Below are 21,667 nucleotides of genomic sequence, written 5' to 3' on the forward strand. Positions count from 1 at the left end.
CTAAAAAAAAAAAAAAAAAAAAAAAAAAAATGTGTTTCATGATTTCTAATTTTAAAAGATAACTATGTTTCTTGTTTTTCAAGGTGCATAAATTATTTTACTTAAATATTTAGACCAGTTAATGTTTATAAAAAAAAATAAAAGGCATATCTGACATCATTGTAACTAGAACAGTATGTTTCTGGGTAGGCATACCATATTATTCTTGCAAAGATACACTGGCACAGAAAAACAATTATCTAAAGCTTGAGTTTTAACTTAACCTGCCATTCGGAAACAACTATTGAGGAAGCAGAAACTATTTTGTAATTTGTAATTGTTCCATGCTAACGTACACCTTGACCAACCAACAACTTAGTGCAAAGCAAAGCTGCTGTTAAATTGACAGTTGTGGTTTTACATGCACTGAGCAGATGGTACCCCAACCTCTCTTAAAAAAGGTTTTGGGGAAACAATTAACTTTATGAGTATGACCAAGGAACAGTCTGACAAGAAGGAGTAAAGAAGAAGAACAAGAGCAAGAGAACAAGAATGAAAGAAGAGTCTGCTTAACCAAGAGCTGTGGAATGTCAATGCAGCCATGTTATGCAATGAGCGAGATAGTGGCTCTATCTGCCTCTTCATTATCTGCTGTTTAATCCCAGCCACATCGTACCATCCCATGCTGTAGACACAACTCAGAACATGATATGATTAACCTTGGGGTCCTGCAGCCCCCTCGCCTGGCGCAGAGCTCACACTTGGGCCCTGTTTCCCCATTCCGCTCAAACATCTGATTTCCATATCATCCCGAACGGCCTCTTTAACTGGCCATTAGCATAACATAGCTCAGGCATGACATTGATTGAAGTCAGTGCTTGCTGAATGCACTATCAAAGCATAATTTGCTAGAAATCAAATCTAATTTACTGTTCATTTACATTCTCCAAATGTTATTTTTTCCTACAACAAAATGCCCCAGTTCTCTAGTCTTAATTGTTTTCCTCTCCTCCCTTTTTCCTTTTATCTGGAATCCTAGTGATCTCTGCCCTCACTGTTTTAAGATCTTGGCAAGGTTTAGGGACAGTGTGGAATATGTATTTACTGATCTGGATAACCTGCTTACTGGCCCCAGTTTCAATTAGGGCAGCAGTGTGGAGTAGTGGTTAGGGCTCTGGACTCTTGACCGGAGGGTTGTGGGTTCAGTCCCAGGTGGGGGACACTGCTGCTGTATCCTTGAGCAAGGTACTTTACCTAGATTGCTCCAGTAAAAACCCAACTGTATAAATGGGTAATTGTATGTAAAAATAATGTGATATCGTGTAACAATTGTAAGTCACCCTGGGTAAGGATTTCTGCTAAGAAATAAATAATAATAATAATAAACCCATTGCGAAAATTAGCACGGCTCTTGGAATATACAGTACCATTTTTTCGGTTTCATAATAATATTTTTAGTCCAGTATAATCAATACATATTTCAGCCTTTTCTGAGCTCTAAGATATGTCATATGAAAAGCGTCATTTACAGAACATGTTTGCTGTGTTGCATTTACAGCAATTTCTTGCAACATTATTTAAATTACTGTCAGTAGGTATCAGTTTCTTTATAATTAAAAAAAGGATAAAAATACATATATGTGAAATGCACTGGCATACAGGACTATGTTGTGCAGAAGTCAAATTCATTAATGTTTCATCAATTCCGGAAGCCTTGGTTCTGATCACCACTATGTAATTCCTACACAATTGGAAATCTTTGCATCATACAGTAAATGTCAAGGTTTTTTTTAGGTCAACACTGAGGTGGGCTTGCAGAGCTATGAGAGGATGTTCCCATGGCACCTACCAGTGTCATTGTCCCTTACCCTTCATGAGGAGCTGGAAATAACTAGTTTACATGAGACACAATGTCTCATAACTGTAAAACTGAAAAGCTTTTCTGTTGTCTTCTCTATTTTTCCTCTCTATATTTATCTGTCAGACTGTGTTTTGTTGCATGATAACTGTGATTCATCTACCACCTCTGTGTGTTGCCGTGCATCCTTAAAAAAAACAAAACAACAACAAAAAAAACTTTTTGTTTCAAACCAGCTCCGCCTCAGTTTGTGGTCAGGCCAAGAGATCAAATCGTTGCACAGGGTCGAACTGCATCCTTCCCCTGTGAAACAAAGGGAAGCCCTCAGCCAGCTGTCTTTTGGCAGAAAGAGGGAAGCCAGGTAAGTAAAATTCTCATCAAATTCATTTCTTAAATATCTCTACAATGACAAAGCCAGCTTTAAGTAAGTGATGTTGTGAATAAAAACATGTGCATCCGTGTTTTCAAAGGAGTTTGAAAAACGTCATGAATAAATTAGATCAATGGTATCATTAGAAGTCTTAATAGCTGCATGTGGCTTTATCTTTCGACACCTGTAACAAATGTATATTACATTTCCTCAAAATCTGCATTTTATTATATGACTCATAACACAGAAACCGTATGATAATGGAATGTCTCAAGTCAGACAAGATATCTTATTTAAATATGTTTTTATAATAATAATAATAATAATAATAATAATAATAATAATAATAATAATAATAATAATGATAATAACCACTTGGATGAAGCTTGCAGATATGTTTTCAGTATATGGAAGTTTAGTATACCCAGTGGAATTGAAAATAAGTGGTCCTTCAGATCCTATTCACCCAGTCTCTGGAAAATAACAGCTACTGTGGGATCTTATTTACCCAGCTAATGAACCAATATCCTTGAACCTTTTAATGGTGCAAAAGGAGTTATCAGCTAAAAGAATGAATTAAAACAGTAATTAAGTAATTAGGCAGAGGGTGCCTTTTGTGTCACACTTGAATCTAATGAAGTGGACATCTATCATGTAGCAGTGGGATAAGGTAATTAAAAAAGTACATAATTTGCAGCATTAAAGTCATTAGGTTTAATTGAATCTGTCTAATGTCTTTTCCTGTTCTCCTGCTTTGAGAACTTAAAAAATTCAAGGATAAAAGACATTAAAGGTGAGGGTTCACTCAATGTCAATGCACCTCGAATTGTTCATCATTCTCTGTTGGTTTTCATAAGTGTTCTTTTCAAAGTGTGGACATTGATTATAGTGATAAATCAGCCATATTCACTGTGAAATAGCTCATGCTAATTATAAATTAGAATTCTGTGAGACAAAACTAGTTTGCTATAACATTATATATATATATATATATATATATATATATATATATATATATATATATATATATATATATATATATATATATATACACATCATGATAAGTTTTCAGTATGAAACCTGACACACTGTAAAAATGAAAACATTACAAAGTTAGTATCGGGTATGACCTCCCTGAGCATTAACAAAGTCCTGGCAGCGTTGACACATAGACCTGATCAGCTTCTGGGTAGACTGATGGCTGGTCACAGCTGTCTCCTGTGGATGGCACTGGCGATTTGGTCCCACAGATATTCCATTGGACTCAGATCAGGAGAAAAAGCTGGCCACGGCAAGACCGCGACATTGTTTTCTTGAAGTCCAATTGTAAATCTAGCATTATGTGGTCTTGCATTGCCTCCTGGAAAATTGACACTTCCAGACTGGCTTGCAGGAACGGAAAAACTGTTGCCACAAGGACTTTGTCAATGTATTGCTGAACCTTCAATCTGCACCAAAGGTGTTCTTGTAGTAAAGGAGATTCCTTCTCACATCATCACACTTCCACCACCCCACCGGTTGGCTTGAATGACACAACAGTCAGCATAACTGTGACAGGGTGGCTGGGCGGTGACGTCACGGCAGAAGCAGGAAGGGAAACTGACACCAGGGAGTACTGCAGTTAAAGGCGCTTGCGCCGTTTTTATTTAAATAATACAACAAAAATAAAATAAATATTTAAACAAAAACACTTGCTCACAGAGCAAAATAAAAGGATTAAACAGAAACAAAATCACGAACACAAAATATACGATCAGGCTGGGCAATAGCCTTCACTGATCCTTTAAGGTTTTCTTTTAGTTTCATTTTCGCTCTCCGTCTCTCTGCTCACTTTCTCCTCTCTAACACCCACAACCAAGCTGGAGAGCTGCAGGCTTTTTATATTGTGGCCGAGGGGTTTAACTAGCTAGCAATTATTCTATTACCCCTCAGCCACAATCTGCCCGGGTTTTTCAATTACTGTGGATGGGGTTTCCCATCCACGCTACTAACCAAAATACGCTACGCCGTCATCTAAACATTTAATAATTACAATAATAATAATAATAATAATAATAATAATAATAATAATAATAATAATAATAATGCACTGGGGCGGAGGGGTACCTCGTTCTCAAAATAAACAAATACATTTAATCAGCAAGGCTTACTACCGCCCTGCTACAATAACGCTTACCACGACGTCTCCACACACGTTGTCTTCCGTCAGGTCTGTCAAGGGCAAAACTGCATTCATCTGTGAATAAAACATTCCACTACTCTCTCTGCTGCAACCTCAGATGTTCTCTGGCCCACAGAAGACAGCGATTTCATCTTTCAGCTGACAGCATGTTATCCCTGAACGGCTTCCGGGCATGCAAATCATTTTCATGCAGATGGAGAGCTACAGTCATTCTGCTGATGCGCAGGTTAATTCTTCCTGGAATTTCTTATGCTATAGCCACTGCAGTCTGAAAACAATTCTCCAGGACGTTGCTTGTCTCTCACAGAGCCTGTTTCCTGGTTTCTCTGGACTAGTCTGCTGATTGTTGAAGCAGAACATCTCATTCTCCGGGCAACTTGTCTCACACACAGGGCGTCTTCAATCATGCCGATAGCAACCAGGCGATCTTCATTACTCAAGCAGGGCATGGTCATATCTTTTGCTGTTCTTGCGTTAATTAAAATAATGTCTTTTCAAATGGCTATTTATACAGAATCTTAATCAACTCATTTTGGCAATTTTAACTCAACTCAAATACCAAATACTGAGCACCTGGAGTTTTTTTTAAATCACATTGAGCTCAGTATTTTGTTATCCCAAGGAACAATACTACTCAAACAATCAACAAACCTATCTGCTCACTATTTAACTTAAGACTGTTGTGTTTTCAGTGTGCATCAGTATATATATATATATATATATATATATATATATATATATATATATATATATATATATATATACACACAGTTGTAGCACATACTCCAATGGTTTATAGAAATGTCTCGAAAACGAGCAAAAGTTTTGCTTTTGTGGATGAAGAAAAAAGTTACAAGAAAGCAATTTTTTTTTTTAAACTTCAAAAATGCTAATTAAAAAATATACATACCCTGACAAGGAAAATTAAATTAATAGCTAGTTGAGGCACCTTTAGCAATAATAACCTCTTTTAAACAATTAGGATATTTGTCAATGAGCTTTTTACATGATTCTTTATTGATTCTTCAACACAAAATTGTTCCAGTTCATTCAAATTCTGAGGACTTCTCTTGTGCACAGCCTTCTTCAACTCATACCAAAGATTTTCAATCAGATTTAGATCAGGACTATGACAAGGTCTTTCCAGAACCTTGATTGTATTCTTCTTTGACCATTCTGAACTAGATTTTGATGTGTGCTTTGGATCGTTGTTGTGTTGGAACGTCCAGTTGTGCTTTAAACCAAGTTTTGTAGTGGAAGGTTTCAAATTATTGGTCAGTATATTTTGGAATGCTATGGAATCCATTTTACCATGTACTGGAAGTAAATGTCCTGTTCCATTAGAGGAAAAACAGCCCCATAGAAGGCTATTACCACCCCCGTGCTTGACAGTAGATATGGTGTTCTTTTCTTTGTACGCCTCACCAGACTTTCTCCAAATGTAACGAATATCAGTATGACAAATAGCTTGATTTTTTTGTTTCATCACTCCACAAAACCTTTGACCTGAACTCATATCCATCATTCAGATGCCATTTTGCAAACTTTAAGCAATTGTCCTTGTGACGTTTTCCTAAGAGTGTCTTCTTCCTTGGCCTGCGAAACATTGAGACCTTCACCATGCAATTCTCGACCTATGATTGAAATTGAAACTCCGGTCCCACTTGCAGCCAATACACTTTGAATGTCTTTAGCAGTCACTCTCGGATTGTTATTAACCTTCCTCACAATTCTTCTACTTTCTCTTTCTTCCAGACCAAGGGAGCGTTGTGACAGTACCATGAGTCTTGTACTTCTTGATAATAGAAACAATAGTTGAAATTGCTTGTAAATCTTCTTGTATCCTTCTCCATCTTTATGTCAATAAATAATTTTTTGCCTAAGGTCTTCATACATCTCTTTACTTTCTCCCCATATTGACTTATTGGTAATGACTTTTTCCCCGTATCGACTATTGGTATTGGCAATCATCCTATGCCTAACCCTTTTATACTCTCTAAGAATGTTCACTTACAATCCATTTTCTAGACTTTTCTAGAATTATCATATTGAAATTTCTAGCACCTTGTAGACAATACTATCATAGCATTAAAAGGTATGAATACTTTTGAATTAGCATTTTTGGAGTTTGCTGAAATAAATAATTGTAGACATCTATTTCTTGTAACTTTTTTTTTTCCTCATCCACAAAAGCAAAACTTTTTTCGAGAAATTTCTATAAATTATAAATTTCCATTGTGGTATGTAAACTTTTGACTACAACTGTATAACTATTGTAATATATATATATATATATATATATTACAATAGTTAAACTGATGCATCCCTGATAAGAATATATATTATGTAATTATCTGCATGCATGGCATCACATGTTTTATTGGTACAGTATGCAACTCGTCCTGTATTTTATTATTCACTGTATTGCATCTTCCTAACTGAAGTTTGATCAGTCCAATGCTGCCCATTGTAAACTGTCCTCCCATATTAGAGGTAGACAAGCGATTGGCAATTCAGCAATATGACATCCAAGAAATGGCCCTGTTATGATTTTTTTATGAATTGGGGAATTTAAGAACAAGGTCCAAGGCGGGTATATATATATATATATATATATATATATATATATATATATATATATATATATATATATATATATATATACACACACACACACACACTGTGTATATATACAGTACTGTGCAAAAGTGTTAGGCAGGTGTGAAAAAATGCTGTAAAGTAAGAATGCTTTCAAAAATAGACATGTTAATAGATTATATTTATCAATTAACTAAATGCAAAGTGAGTGAACAGAAGAAAAATCTAAATCAAATCCATATTTGGTGTGACCACCCTTTGCCTTCAAAACAGCATTAATTCTTCTAGGTACACTTGCACAAAGTCAGGGATTTTGTAGGCATATAGTCAGGTGTATGATTAAACAATTATACCAAACAGGTGCTAATGATCATCAATTCAATATGTAGGTTGAAACACAATCATTAACTGAAACAGAAACAGCTGTGTAGGAGGAATAAAACTGGGTGAGCAACAGCCAAACTCAGCTAACAAGGTGAGGTTGCTGAAGACAGTTTACTGTCAAAAGTCATACACCATGGCAAGACTGAGCACAGCAACAAGACACAAGGTAGTTATACTGCATCAGCAAGGTCTCTCCCAGGCAGAAATTTCAAGGCAGACAGGGGTTTCCAGATGTGCTGTCCAAGCTCTTTTGAAGAAGCACAAAGAAACGGGCAACGTTGAGGACCGTAGACGCAGTGGTCGGCCAAGGAAACTTACTGCAGCAGATGAAAGACACATCATGCTTACTTCCCTTCGCAATCGGAAGATGTCCAGCAGTGCCATCAGCTCAGAATTGGCAGAAAACAGCGGGACCCTGGTACACCCATCTACTGTCCGGAGAAGTCTGGTCAGAAGTGGCCTTCATGGAAGACTTGCGGCCAAAAAGCCATACCTCCGACGTGGAAACAAGGCCAAGTGACTCAACTATGCACGAAAACACAGGAACTGGGGTGCAGAAAAATGGCAGCAAGTGCTCTGGACTGATGACTCAAAATTTGAAATATTTGGCTGTAGCAGAAGGCAGTTTGTTCGCCGAAGGGCTGGAGAGCGGTACACGAATGAGTGTCTGCAGGCAACAGTGAAGCGTGGTGGAGGTTCCTTGCAAGTTTGGGGCTGCATTTCTGCAAATGGAGTTGGGGATTTGGTCAGAATTAATGGTCTCCTCAATGCTGAGAAGTACAGGCAGATACTTATCCATCATGCAATACCATCAGGGAGGCATCTGATTGGCCCCAAATTTATTCTGCAGCATGACAACGACCCCAAACATACAGCGAAAGTCATTAAGAACTATCTTCAGCGTAAAGAAGAACAAGGAGTCTTGGAAGTGATGGTATGGCCCCCACAGAGCCCTGATCTCAACATCGAGTCTGTCTGGGATTACATGAAGAGAGAGAAGCAACTGAGGCTGCCTAAATCCACAGAAGAACTGTGGTTAGTTCTCCAAGATGTTTGGGCCAACCTACCTGCCGTGTTCCTTCAAAAACTGTGTGCAAGTGTACCTAGAAGAATTGATGCTGTTTTGAAGGCAAAGGGTGGTCACACCAAATATTGATTTGATGTAGATTTTTCTTCTGTTCAATCATTTTGCATTTTGTTAATTGATAAATATAAACTATTAACATGTCTATTTTTGAAAGCACTCTTACTTTACAGCATGTTTTCACACCTGCCTAAAACTTTTGCACAGTACTGTATATATATATATATATATATATAGTATATAATATGTATTTTTTCTCTCCACCAGAATCTACTGTTCCCAAACCAGCCCCTCCAGACAAACAGTAGATTTTCAGTTTCCCAAAGTGGAGACCTCACAATCTTCACTGTCCAGCGATCAGATGCTGGATATTACATCTGCCAGGCTCTCACTGTTGCTGGCAGCATCTTAGCAAAGGCCCAGCTGGAAGTCACTGATGGTAAGACTTAATATTGCCATATCATGCTTGGTACTGTATATGGCACCACAGCCTAACCTGTTCATCTTTCTAATCACATTTTCATTGTAAAGAGTGTGGGGTTTCAGTACATGTTAATACCACTCACAAGCAGTCATTATGTCATGAGTAATCATCAATCATTTATTGTGATCAACAATGGTACTGTTTTTCAAAATATTAGAGAAGTGCAAAAAATACAACTGTGTAAACAGTTCTGGGTATATTGATTAAGTTAGTAAAGTGACTGTTCACTACAGATTACCAATTTCAAGAACATGGCTGAAAACAAGCTTAGGTCTCTCCCTGAGGCCTGAATAAGATGTTTCTGATACAATTTAACAAGTTATAAAGAGCCAATAAAAACTAAAGGGGGAAGCCTTAACACTGTGGTAGCCTTGCTTTACCAAGCATTCTACTCTCACAAGTACTGTATTATTGCCTGCTTGTTAAAAAAAAAGAAAGAAATCATGTAAGGATTTGAACCAGGGCCATTATGACATTTTCCTATTCATATCAGCACATTAATGACTAGGGGTATAACTATCATGATATGCTGAAGCTCCCTCCCATTGATCTTCTGTACTGTTCCAAAATAAATTGCAGATACATCTACAAACTTTCATTAATAATATGGTGTTTTAGTATGTAGATTAATCAAAACCGTATTCATTATTTAAAGATTTGGGAAAATAATAAGTTGTAAAGAAAATTGAACCTGGAACATCTGAGCATCTCAACTTGCTATCTTGCTATTTTAAGGCCTCTACTGTCAGTTATCATTTACGAAAATATAAGTAAAATGCTAAGGACAATTATGCTCATGATTCGTAGGATTACTGATAATCAAATTAATTTATGAAAGACAGCACTCAACATTAATCCTCCTGCCTGGAAATCTTCATTCTGTTCAATCGCTGTAGCTGTGTAAAGCGCTATGGGGATGTAGGCAGTGACCGAAGGTTTGTGAAACCCATCCAATGATATGTAGTCTGTTAGCATGAAAGGATATTCATCACAGGTGACAGCCAGCGAGAGATGGACACACACCCTACACTTTCGTGGGGTGAATTTAATGGCTTCTCTTTGTTTTCCAAAAAGCCTGCCATATTTTATGACAGGAAGGGTTCATTGCTTTCTGATCCCTGTATCTATACCAGCCACCATACTTCCCCAACTAGTGTTCCAGAGATTATATCTTAACCTTCTCACTGTGACCCCTAGCAGCCAGCTCTCCTGTTTGACAAAATGATGCATTTTCATCCAATGTGAATTTACATGTAGATTAAAAGGTCATTTAAAATTAATGGAAAGGCGGTATTTTTTAATATCTGTCCACGGTGCTGCTTGATTCAGTGCCTTGGCCGTGATTGGAATAAATAGGACAGACAAATATTGGGGGAGAGGACATGGAGCTGTTAATGGGTGCACCTGCTGTTGCTGCAGTGATTTACTGCGGTGAGGCCAGGAAGAGCGAAGCCGGTTCAAGGAGATTCGTAATGAGAAATTCCTGCTTAGACAGTCAAGGCCTCAGTCTGATCCTGCTCTCTCTATCTCTCATTCTCCTTTTCCTGAGCTGAATAAAAAGCATTCACTGATCTGTGGAGGGTGCTGGTGGCTTAGGAGGTAGCACTGTCAAGTATGGCTTATTATTATTATTGTTGTTATTATTATTTAGTCATTTAGCAGAAGCTTTTATCCAAAGTGACTTACAGAGACTAGGGGGTGAACTATAGATCAAAAACTGCTGCTGCAGTCTCTAACAATAGGATCTCAGTTTTATGTCTCATCCAAAGGATATGTAGGCTCTAGGTTTGAGCTACGACAGTAACCTTGGTATACAGTATATCAGCACACCAGTGTAGTTTATGAAACATGTGGTGAATATAGACATACATTGAATGCTGCTAAATTATGCAGGTTAAATACTTTGGCAGGGATCTTCTTTTTATCCCCAGTATGTACGGTAGGTTGTACTCCATTTAGAAACACATGTCCCATACAATGGTACAGCTTACTCCCACTCTAAATGCTATTATACACTAGATTTTAATGTCAGTTGGTCTATTTTATACTGCAGCTTTACAAAAGAAAAAAAAGCATACCAAACTGAAGAACACCATCATTCATAGGTTTTATTTGTCCTTCTGAAATTTCTTGTCTCTGTTATCTTGACAATAGAACCCCACCTTAACATGAATGGCAGACATGTTAAGCAGTTAATGTAATGGCACATATAGTCACCAGCTACACCATCCTCTATGACCCCTGGTGATGTTCTGTTAATTTCTGATGCCACCTGACAAGTTTAGTGATTTAGGGTAGTGATTTTTATTCCCCCAAATAGCCATTAGTACTTTCTAATAACCATGCATAGGCTTCAATTATTTTATAAATATTAAGTTAAATGTTATTAAGGCAACTTTTGTTAGTATTAAAAAAGTTGCAATATAGCCTGAAATGAAACCTACAATGGTGCTTTATATTCTAGTTATGTTGAGAAACACAGTGCTGAGTGGGGTCTCCTATGACAAGGACACTGTCCGTTTAACCTGAGAGACCCAAGATAAATTAATACCAAAGCTGTAGACATCTAACCACATTTCTATTGGTAAGCTGTTGATTATTATAGAAAGATGAGCTCTGGTAACCTCAAATCTTGCTTGTGATGGATATGTTCACAGTCATTAAAGACCATTTATTTTGTATCTAATTTGACAGGTTTAGAACATATATATTTAAAAAATGAACTATAGCATATGTTATATAGAATGTTATCTCCCTATATTTACACTACATTTATTGATTAGGGTTAACCAATGTTTTTTTCCGTATTGAGATGTTGTGTTCCAACTACAACACCTCTCCCATCCCAGGTAAAAAGTTTTAAATGGACACCAAGTTCTATATACCTTACCAAGTTGACCCACTGAAATGTAATTGTCAGGTGTCCTTGTGTTTGAAAGAAAATATGAATAGACAGAATCTGGCTGGAGGAAATAATAACCAAGGTAATTTGGTAGAACAACAGTGAATTGTATAGGAAGTAACGAATAATACTTCATGGTGTTGAAAACACCAAAAGAAAACCCCAAATGTTCCTGTTTTTTAGGTTTACATTCTGTGGGTTTTACTGTACAAATTTCACAGCAAGATAGAACAGAGTTGTTCATTAACACATACGGTTTACCATCATTATCAAAATTAATGAACGTTGCGTGATAGCACAAGACTAAATAGATTAGTCAGTTCTAAAATACAAAACACTCAAAAGAACTCACTGAAATATCCCACATTTGTATCAGCCATTGATCTTATATCTTGTAGTTTGTTAAATTGCCATGTCTATGTTCTCTGGATAGGAAGCTGTATAGAAAAAATATATATAACCGCACTAAACGAATGTACTTTTTTCTAAAATATTAATTGGACTGACATTAAGGTGTAACAATGTTGTTTCAATAGAGAATTTATTTCTTATAAATGTAATGGCTATACAGTTGTTCACAGATCATTAGGAACTGTAAGTGTTCTTTTAACCTTTCACCCCTGGTCACAAGGAAGCATGTAATGTTCTCTCACCCAGAATACTGGAGCTGAAAGATTCTTTGAGCCTAGGGACACTCTGGAATTTCATTGATCATGATCTCTTAAAAGGTTAAAAGTCAATTCAAGGCTTATAGCAATATTCTGGTAAAAAGAGGCAACCTTCAGGTCATTCATAAAAGGTAATTTTCCCACTTTGAGGGGAATGGGCACGTGAGGATTGAATCGACAGTTCAAAGATTCACTGAATTAAAAATGGTGAGTTACTAGTTATTTACTAGCCACAATAAAATGCAGTATTATGCTGGCAACACAAGTGAAACTTGTAATAAATACCATTTGGTGCCTGTGTAATGATATTATCAGGATGATCTGGCAGAAATTCAGGGAAGAGATCTGCAGTCCCTCTTTCTAATCGGTTACCCAGTAAGTCTTGCCTGTTGATGTTCTTGCTTCTCTTTCACTTTCCCAGCCAATGACAGGAATTGCATGGTTATACAAAGGTAAACCTGTCAAGTGAGGTCAGTCCCTATTTCAGAAAGCACTGGCTTCCCTTATACACCTTTAGATATCAGCATTATTTAATGATTTGTGTGTTCATTTGTAGTGTTGACCGACAGGCCCCCACCCATTATCCGCCAAGGACCAGCTAATCAGACGCTAGCAGTTGACAGTTTGGCTTTGCTAAAGTGCCAAGCCTTAGGTGACCCTATTCCTACCATCAGCTGGTTAAAGGATGGTTTGAGTCTCCTTGGTAAAGACTCTAGGATGTCTCTCCAGGACCGAGGAAGCCTTCAAATTAAAAACATACGGGTAGGTATTGTCTTTCTCTGGTATTATCCCCATAATTTGGGTGTCCTTTAAAAAGTTTACCTAAAGCAGGTTCTATTGTCAAGTCAAAGACAATAGAACCTGCCAATAGACAGCAGGAATGGAGACAGAGTGCTATGTTCTTGTTTTGCCAGACAGCCAAATTTGAAATAACAGGAAGATTAATTCATAAAACTAAAAATCTTTTGAGTTGTAGAAGTATCAAAAGTTAAAAAACAAATAAAAAAAAACTGCACTAAACAGTTTCCTAGGCCAAATCAGAGCCTTTAACTTTGAGGTTGAACAACATTTCAATCCCTGATACATTCAGGTCCAAAAGGGAAAACATCCCTAATACCCCCCCCCCCCCCCCCCCCCATCAGCAACCTCTCTTCATCTGTCTCCTTATTTTCCTTTATCCTTTTAAATCTGCTCCTGGCAGGTTTCAATTGCATCTAGGTTAAAAGTAAGCTGAAGGGAATCCTATTGCTTTTACTGTAAGGGATACATAGAAAGTATTGATATTTCAAAATTGTTTGATACAAACACTTAGCAACTGATGTCTGATTAAATAAAGTAGAAAGCTCTTGGATTACTTCCAGTAATATGTAAGGGTTAAATGAGCCAAACAGAGGTTGAAAAACGGTTGCCAATAAACACGTTAGCCTATTTGGAGTTGAGTAAATATAACAACTCCACACTGAGTAATACATTGCTTTATCCATAATATCCATTAGACTTGACAAATCTTTATATTGCTGACATTTTATTTAATAAATTGAAGAGAGACAAAGATGAAAACAACAGCAAAAAAAGAGATCAAGATTTACCAGCTGTCATCAGTCTTCGGCATTTCAGCAGCCATGAATTAATTATCAACCACTGTTGGTAGAAAATATAATTTATTAAAGAAATTAACGTCAGCACTTTTTGGGTAAACCATTTAGTCTCCCTCCCATGTACTCAAGTAGAGGCAGGCCAAGGAGGTTAATGTGTTTTTACTGTACAGCTGGATTAAACGCTGCGCTTGAAAGATGCCTCTACTTCATCCAAAGGGTAGCAATTAAAACAGTAGCCTGGAGATCTCAGACAGAATTCAATGACATTTCTGCGGGTCATCAGTGGTTCTAGATCTTGGGACTGTTACACAGTGGTACACATGCCTGTGCACTTAATTTTAGCATTTTCTTTACGTACATTAGCAAACGTGTGGTATCCTTTGGATGCTACACATTTTCTTTGAACACATATAACCCCCAGATGTGTTTCACTGCAAAGTAGCATTGCTTTCACATGTACGAAAATGAAGGATGCTTCATAAATTATAGTATGGATTTTACATATAGTGTCTTGCATTTAAACTAGCTCTCAGATTCTGGCATCTATACCTGTGTGGCTGCAAGTTCCAGTGGGGAAACATCTTGGAGTGCTTTTCTTGAAGTGCGAGGTAAAGTGTTATTTAAACAACTTTTTATTAAAAAATGTAAATAAATACATGAAATGTTGATCCCCAAAATTGGGTTTGGGTTAAAACTAAAATGAGTGTCCATAATTATGCCATAATTATGTTTGAAATAACTTTCAGTCAGATTGGGAAGGGGACTACCACATGGGCTTTAAGAAGAGGCCACACTCTTGCAACAGAGTGGCATGATTGCAAGGGCTCAGTGCCTTCTCGCAGATGGGCCACTGAAGGATTAAATTAAGTCTCTTTTATATAAATGTAGAATCTGGAGGAGCTACAATGAGCAAGAATCATGATGTCAATGAGCTTCCAGGACCCCCGTCCAAACCACAGGTCACTGACGTCACAAAGAACAGTGTCTCGTTGTCTTGGCAAACAGGCATGACAGGCAGTTCACCTATCACATCCTATGTCATTGAAGCATTCAGGTACTGGTTTTCCCAGAATCATTTCGCAATAATAATTTGGTCTAATAGTTAGCATACAGTAGTTACTTGATTGTTGTAGGATTAATCACTGGCAAAATTGATCAGTGTAAGCCACTATGTTTAATCGCTTAATCTAAAGTAGAAGCTTAAGATTTGACATCAAACACTGCATAGCCTGTTTTATAGGAATAAAGAGAGAATGTATGATGTTGTTACCTAATTTTGTATCCTCTCTGTATCGAACGAGATACTCACCATTATTTTTTTCCTTATTGTAGCCAATCAGTGAGTAACAGTTGGCAGACAGTTGCTGATCATGTGAAGATGACCCAGTTCACTGTGAGAGGACTTAGACCAAACACAATCTATCTGTTCATGGTCAGAGCCGTCAACTCACAAGGACTCAGTGACCCAAGTCCAATAACAGATCCAGTACGGACTCAAGGTAAGGCTTTTAAAGGACTTAAATCAAATTCATTTGTTTAGTAATCTTACCTTGAATGCAATTATTTTTTTAAAGGGTTGTCTCAATTTGTTGGTTGCAAACATGAATGCAATCACAGTGTCACTTGTGAGTCATGTGATTATGTGACTCCTATGATTTCAGAGATCAGGAAATCAAAGGCAAAGCATTAGAACTCAAAACAGTTACATAAGATGTGAATAAGTTACACTCCCAGTTCACAAAGACGAAAACCATCATAAAGTTTACATTTATTTATGCCTATTATTTATTTAGTCATTTTGGTGTTCTGTTATTATATATTCAGGCAATAAACACTTGGATAAACTGAATAATGTTAAACTCTAAGATGTTAACAGATTGTACTGTATTATATTAAAAAAATTGACATAACAAGTACTGAAATTAATTATGTGTTTCTGGAAGCTTATTGTCACTTACAGATTATAGCAAGAATATATCATCAGTGGTGTTTATAGAAATTAAATCATTAACTGACTCTTCCAATGCACAAGAACGTAAGAAAGAAATATTACACGGATTACCACATTGATATGACATTTATTTTAACCTGATTACAAAAGAAGAAAACATCTAAAGCAGTGTACAGTGTAAAGCCTTGACTGCTTTTTGTTAGAATTGCAATTTTCTTTTTATCCACACACCATCATCACATAGTTATCTTTACAGTTTCCTTTTGTACTCCATTGCCTTTTCATTTTGGCATTTCAAAGGATTTCCCTCCCCTCAAGCTGTTTACTAAAATCAGTAATAACATTGTAGAAGTGGTCTTCCTCTTTGGAAATGCACTACGGTGCTTTGCTGGTCAGAATTAATCATCACAAAGTCTCTCCTCTTAAGTGCTGGGTGGTCTGAAAAAAGTACATAACTTAAAATTAATGTATATAAATGTTTAATATTATGCTTCAGTGTATTAAACCTTCATGTGCACACAAAAACTATTCAAAATGGAGTATTTGAAATAAAAAACAATTTGGCAAAACCTTTTTTTTGTTGCTGAAAACAAGTGCTTTCTATATGCAGAGACCTGCAGCAAAGTAATCAATCCTCTTTTTTTCCTTATTGGATGCTCTTGTATGCAGCTTGTCCGTCTGTTCTGTTTCAGTTAGTGCAGTCTGATATTTTACAGTGCATTGCATTTGACAGAAGGTTGCATGCCACAAGGGAGTCTGTCACTTTGTCCCATAGTTTAGAGTAAACCAGAAGTCTATACACATGGAAACTCTGCAAAAAGTCTCTTTGTCTGACATTAATATTCTAGAATGACTATGACCTACATTGCTGCTCATATTCCTAAATGACAAAAGCTACAGCCATGAAATATAATTATTATTTACTTATTTGCATTAATTTTGTGTCAGCAATTTCCTAGGACGGTCACTTTTTGTGTGTAAATTTTAATGCACTGTTTTTACTGTCAGTGTGGCCTGACAGTGTTGGAAAAAGAGGGAAGACAAACACTCTCAGTTCTGACCAATAACCATGGATGTTGGCCAGCTTCAGGGCTGCTAAATTAAATCTTTAAGTGGTGGCTGACACCTCATAAAAAGGAATATGTTTTTTTTCAGTTGTAATTAAACACTCCTCCCACACTTAGATTTTTGGAGCTGTTCTTAGGGAAAGAAGGGTATGAAATATTTTGCAGAGGCTGCTGTTGGATGGTTTTACTTTGTTTTTTATGGTATTTTGTAAAATGGCTTCTGTTTTCTAAATGCATATTCAATCTGATATATATATATATATATATATATATATATATGTGTGTGTATGTGTGTGTGTGTGTGTGTGTGTGTGTGTGTATTGCACATTATACACATACATTATAGATGAAAAATAAAAGGCCTTAATAATAGGATGTTACAGGTTCTTCCTGTTTATTTAAATACTCTCAGGATTTACCTTCACTTACTGTTGCAGCAGTTAGCTTTCATAATTTAGCTGTCACATTTTAGTTGGCAATGACTAGTTAATATAGTCAATGGGCTATTGTTTTCACAAACTTGATTTCAAGATCAAGGTATAACCAAAGATACTCCCATCAAAAATGCTTCTCGTTGGATTCTTACAAAAAGATTAAATTGCTTTTATCAAATCTGCTTCTAAATTACTGTATACATTAGCATTATTCCATCATAAGGGTATACAGTAAAGACACAATTTCGTTCTGTTTGATATTTTATTTTAAAACACTGAAACTCAAAATCAATTATTGTAAGGTGACATTGGTTTTATGTTGGGAAATATTTTTAAGAAAAATAAAAAACTGAAATATCTTGCTTGCATAAGTATTCAACCCCTGTGCTGTGGAAGCTCCCAGTTTACACAGATGAAAGAAATTGCTCTAACGAGGACACAATTACCTTACCATTGGCCTCCACCTGTGAATCATTAAAGTTGCTGTCACATTTTCTGGATAAAAACCCCACTGTTGAAGGATCATTGGTCAGGTTGTGAATCTGAAGGAAAATGAAGACCAAAGAGCATTCTACAGAAGTTAGAGATAAAGTAATACAAATGATTAGGGAAAGGGTACAAAATAATATCCAAGTGTTTGGATATCCCAGCGTGCACAGTTGGATCTATAATCAGGAAGTGGAAGCTGCATCACACCACCCAGGCACTGCCAAGAAAAGGCAATGGTGCACCAGTCAACCATATATCAAGAGCTCTGCATAACACTGGCCTGTATGGGAGGGTGGCAAGAAAGAAGCCGTTACTCAAAAAGTACCATCTGAAAGCACATCTGGAGTTTGCCAGAAAGCATGAGAGTGACCCAGCTGCGATGTGGGAAAAGGTTTTGTGGTCAGATGAGACCAAGATAGAGCTTTTTGGCCAAACTCAAAGCGCTATGTGTGGCGCAAACCTAACACTGCCCATGCCTCAAGACACACCATCTCTACAGTGAAGTATGGTGGTGGCAGCATCATGCTGTGGGGATGCTTCTCATCAACGGGAACTGGGCATCTTGTTAAAATTGAAGGAAGAATGGATGGAGCAATACTGCAAGAGAACCTGCTTCAGTCTGCTAAAAAACTGAAGCTTGGGAGGAAATTCACCTTTCAGCAGGACAATGATCCCAAGCCCAAGGCCAAAGCAACATTGGAGTGGCTCAAGAACAAAAAGGTGAATGTCCTACAGTGGCCCAGTCAAAGTCCTGATCTCAATCCCATTGAGAATCTGTGGCACTATTTGAAAATTGCGGTCCACAAGCATCGTCCAACCAACCTGAACAACCTGGAGCAAATCTGCCAAGAAGAATAGGCCAAAATCACTGGGACACTGTGTGCAAAACTGGTACATACTTACCTCAAAAGACTTAAAGCTATTATTGCTGCGAAAGGTGGCTCTACCAAATATTAATATGTGGGGGTTGAATACTTATGCAAGCAAGGTATTTCAGTTTTTTATTTTTTAAAAATATTTCCCAACATAAAACCAATGTCACCTTACAATAATTGATTTTGAGTTTCAGTGTTTTAAAATAAAATATCAAACAGAACAAATTTCAATGTACCATTTGTAATTCAGTAATATGAGAGAATTGGTCAGGGGTCTGAATACTTTTGCAAGGCAATTTGTTGACCATCCCTAATCCAAAACACTAACTCCACAGGCATGCTGATTTAGTTGTTGACAACCCCATACAATGCCCTGGTAACACCCTGGTGTGTGTGTATTTTTACCTGTCTTAACATTTAACTTGTATCATGTACACAGATATCAGTCCACCAGCACAGGGAGTGGATCACAGGCATGTGCAGAGAGAGCTGGGGGAGGTGATTATACGACTGCACAACCCTGTTGTTCTTACACCGACAACCATTCAAGTTACTTGGACGGTAAGTTACACTACCCTATAGCTTTGGTAGCTGATATTACACTATTTTAAGTTAGAAAATGGGCATAATGGGCATTTGGCATTTTTATAAGTCTACATGTTTTTTTAACTGTTAAGTAGCGTACAATACACATAGCTGAGGCATGACGTCATAGGTTGTCTGCCTTCAGTGATAGAATGCCTTCAGTTCAGTTCTGGCAGTGTGAAAGACATACAGTACAGATTGAAAATGAAACCAGCTAATATAAAAATCATTTATTCTTCACGTTGAAACACTCAAGAGTGCTTTTGTTTTTATTAGCAGGAAATACACTGGCATTTAATCATCATTTAATACACTGGCATTTAATCATTATTTAGATATACTGGCATTTAATCATCATTTCCTTTTCTGTAACAGTCCTGAGTTCCCTAAAACATTCAATTAATGAAAGTCTAACACGAATAGAAACAATTTTCCTGATTTACAGACACCTCTTCAACGAAAAAGCAGCTGCTTAATGTCCTCCTTAAAAGCACAGCTCACTTCTTTCAGTAAACCAGCTATTACTGTGAGTTATAGCCATCCTTTGGTACATAAATTAAAGTTTGCCTTAAGTAAATGGAGCTAAGTTTAGAAAACAGACACTTAACATTTACACATTGCATGGCACAACACCTCTATCTTGATATGGACACATCTATATTTTCTGACATCAAAACAGTTCTTCTGACCAGCATTCATCTCTCTTTTGTGACATTTAGTTCCGATATCTGCCTTGAAAAAGTAAACTTCCAGCTTGTTATAAAAGTATGTCCTTAAAACAGTTTATACATTTCTGAGTTGTGTTAATAACAAATACAAATATGGACACGTGGTTTCATCCACTTTGTTTGAATTTTTCATTGAATTAAGTTAACATCAATTTAATAATGCATTACATTCAGCAATTATTTCTATAATCATAGTTGTTTTAAGGACATAGTTTTATAACAAGCTGGTCTGTTCATGATAAATTCATGCTAGCACTTGGCTTGAATGAATTTAGAGTGGAATGTATGATTAATTAACATTTACTTTAGAGAAATGTGATTCATTTCGATGTAGTTGCATTCTTATTAATAGAATATTGGTATAAAGAATTACAAAATATTACAACCATATATTTTTACTGGATAAACACAGACAAAAATAATACAAATAAAAAATAAATAAACATTCATGTTTGTACTGAACTATGCAACCATTTTGCCATATTGCATTGTTTTATTCATGATATTATAAGAAATAATCCCCTTTAAGAATCCCCGATAAGAAATAATCAAAATTTGCAAAAATCTGTTTTTGAAGTCTGCTTTGTAAAGTTTTAAGTTGTACTGTAAGTCAAAAAACACAGAAAGGGGTAATACACGTATTTGCCCAAATATGCTCTGAAATGACTGCTTTGATCTAAAACATTTGGGTAAGTTCACCTGTGCTTCAATGTTAACTGAACAAATCATATAATCACATCAACGTATTGAGAACCTTAAACACTCATGTACAGTACAGTAGCAGAGCAGATCATACATAAATTATTCAGTGAAATCAGGCAAAAGTGTAGTATTTCTCAATTACACTGTAAACACCCACACTTATTAAGCATCTCTTATGAACTAGTAACCGAAATGCGTTGATACTCCTAAACAAGACATAACGGTTTAGGGGTCTGATATATTTAGAGCAAGGTATAAAATGCCTTTTCATGTTTTAAACATTGTACCTTAACTGTCTATTCTTTTTTAACATACTTTCCAACACATTAGATTCTTATTAACAGAGTATCTCTCATCTAAAGTGTATTGCACCTTGCTTGCTGTTCACAGGTGGACCGGCAATCTCAGTTTATCCAAGGCTATCGAGTGATGTACAGACAGACTTCCGGCCTGTCCTCTCCTTCCAACTGGCAGAGTACGGATGTGAAAGTACCAACTGAGAGGAGCACTGTGCTGTCCAACCTCAAGAAAGGCATTGTATACGAGATCAAGGTTCGGCCATATTTCAATGAATTCCAGGGGATGGACAGTGACTCCAAGACCGCTCGTACAACTGAGGAAGGTAGGTTCTGTTAAACAAGAAAGCATCAGTGTGTATAGGGGGGAGAGATATGCATTACACATTGCATTTTACAACAGAACAGGAAGATACATAAAAAGAGGTACTCA

The 21,667-nt window shown here is 36.8% G+C and overlaps 1 protein-coding gene across 10 annotated transcripts in view; it reads left to right on the forward strand.

The window, feature by feature from the left end:
* LOC117972773 (roundabout homolog 2-like) overlaps positions 1 to 21,667 on the forward strand; it is a 722,560-nt gene that overhangs the window by 647,897 nt on the left and 52,996 nt on the right. For all 10 annotated transcript variants that reach the window (XM_059028671.1, XM_059028676.1, XM_059028672.1 and 7 more), the window contains 8 exons: positions 2,074 to 2,198; positions 8,723 to 8,894; positions 13,066 to 13,271; positions 14,634 to 14,715; positions 14,996 to 15,161; positions 15,440 to 15,606; positions 19,363 to 19,484; positions 21,329 to 21,560. In XM_059028671.1, coding sequence (XP_058884654.1) covers positions 2,074 to 2,198; positions 8,723 to 8,894; positions 13,066 to 13,271; positions 14,634 to 14,715; positions 14,996 to 15,161; positions 15,440 to 15,606; positions 19,363 to 19,484; positions 21,329 to 21,560 — 1,272 coding nt within the window. The remainder of the gene's footprint in view (positions 1 to 2,073; positions 2,199 to 8,722; positions 8,895 to 13,065; positions 13,272 to 14,633; positions 14,716 to 14,995; positions 15,162 to 15,439; positions 15,607 to 19,362; positions 19,485 to 21,328; positions 21,561 to 21,667) is intronic.

Source organism: Acipenser ruthenus, chromosome 8 (assembly GCF_902713425.1).
Source record: "Acipenser ruthenus chromosome 8, fAciRut3.2 maternal haplotype, whole genome shotgun sequence".
Taxonomy (NCBI): Eukaryota; Metazoa; Chordata; class Actinopteri; order Acipenseriformes; family Acipenseridae; genus Acipenser; species Acipenser ruthenus.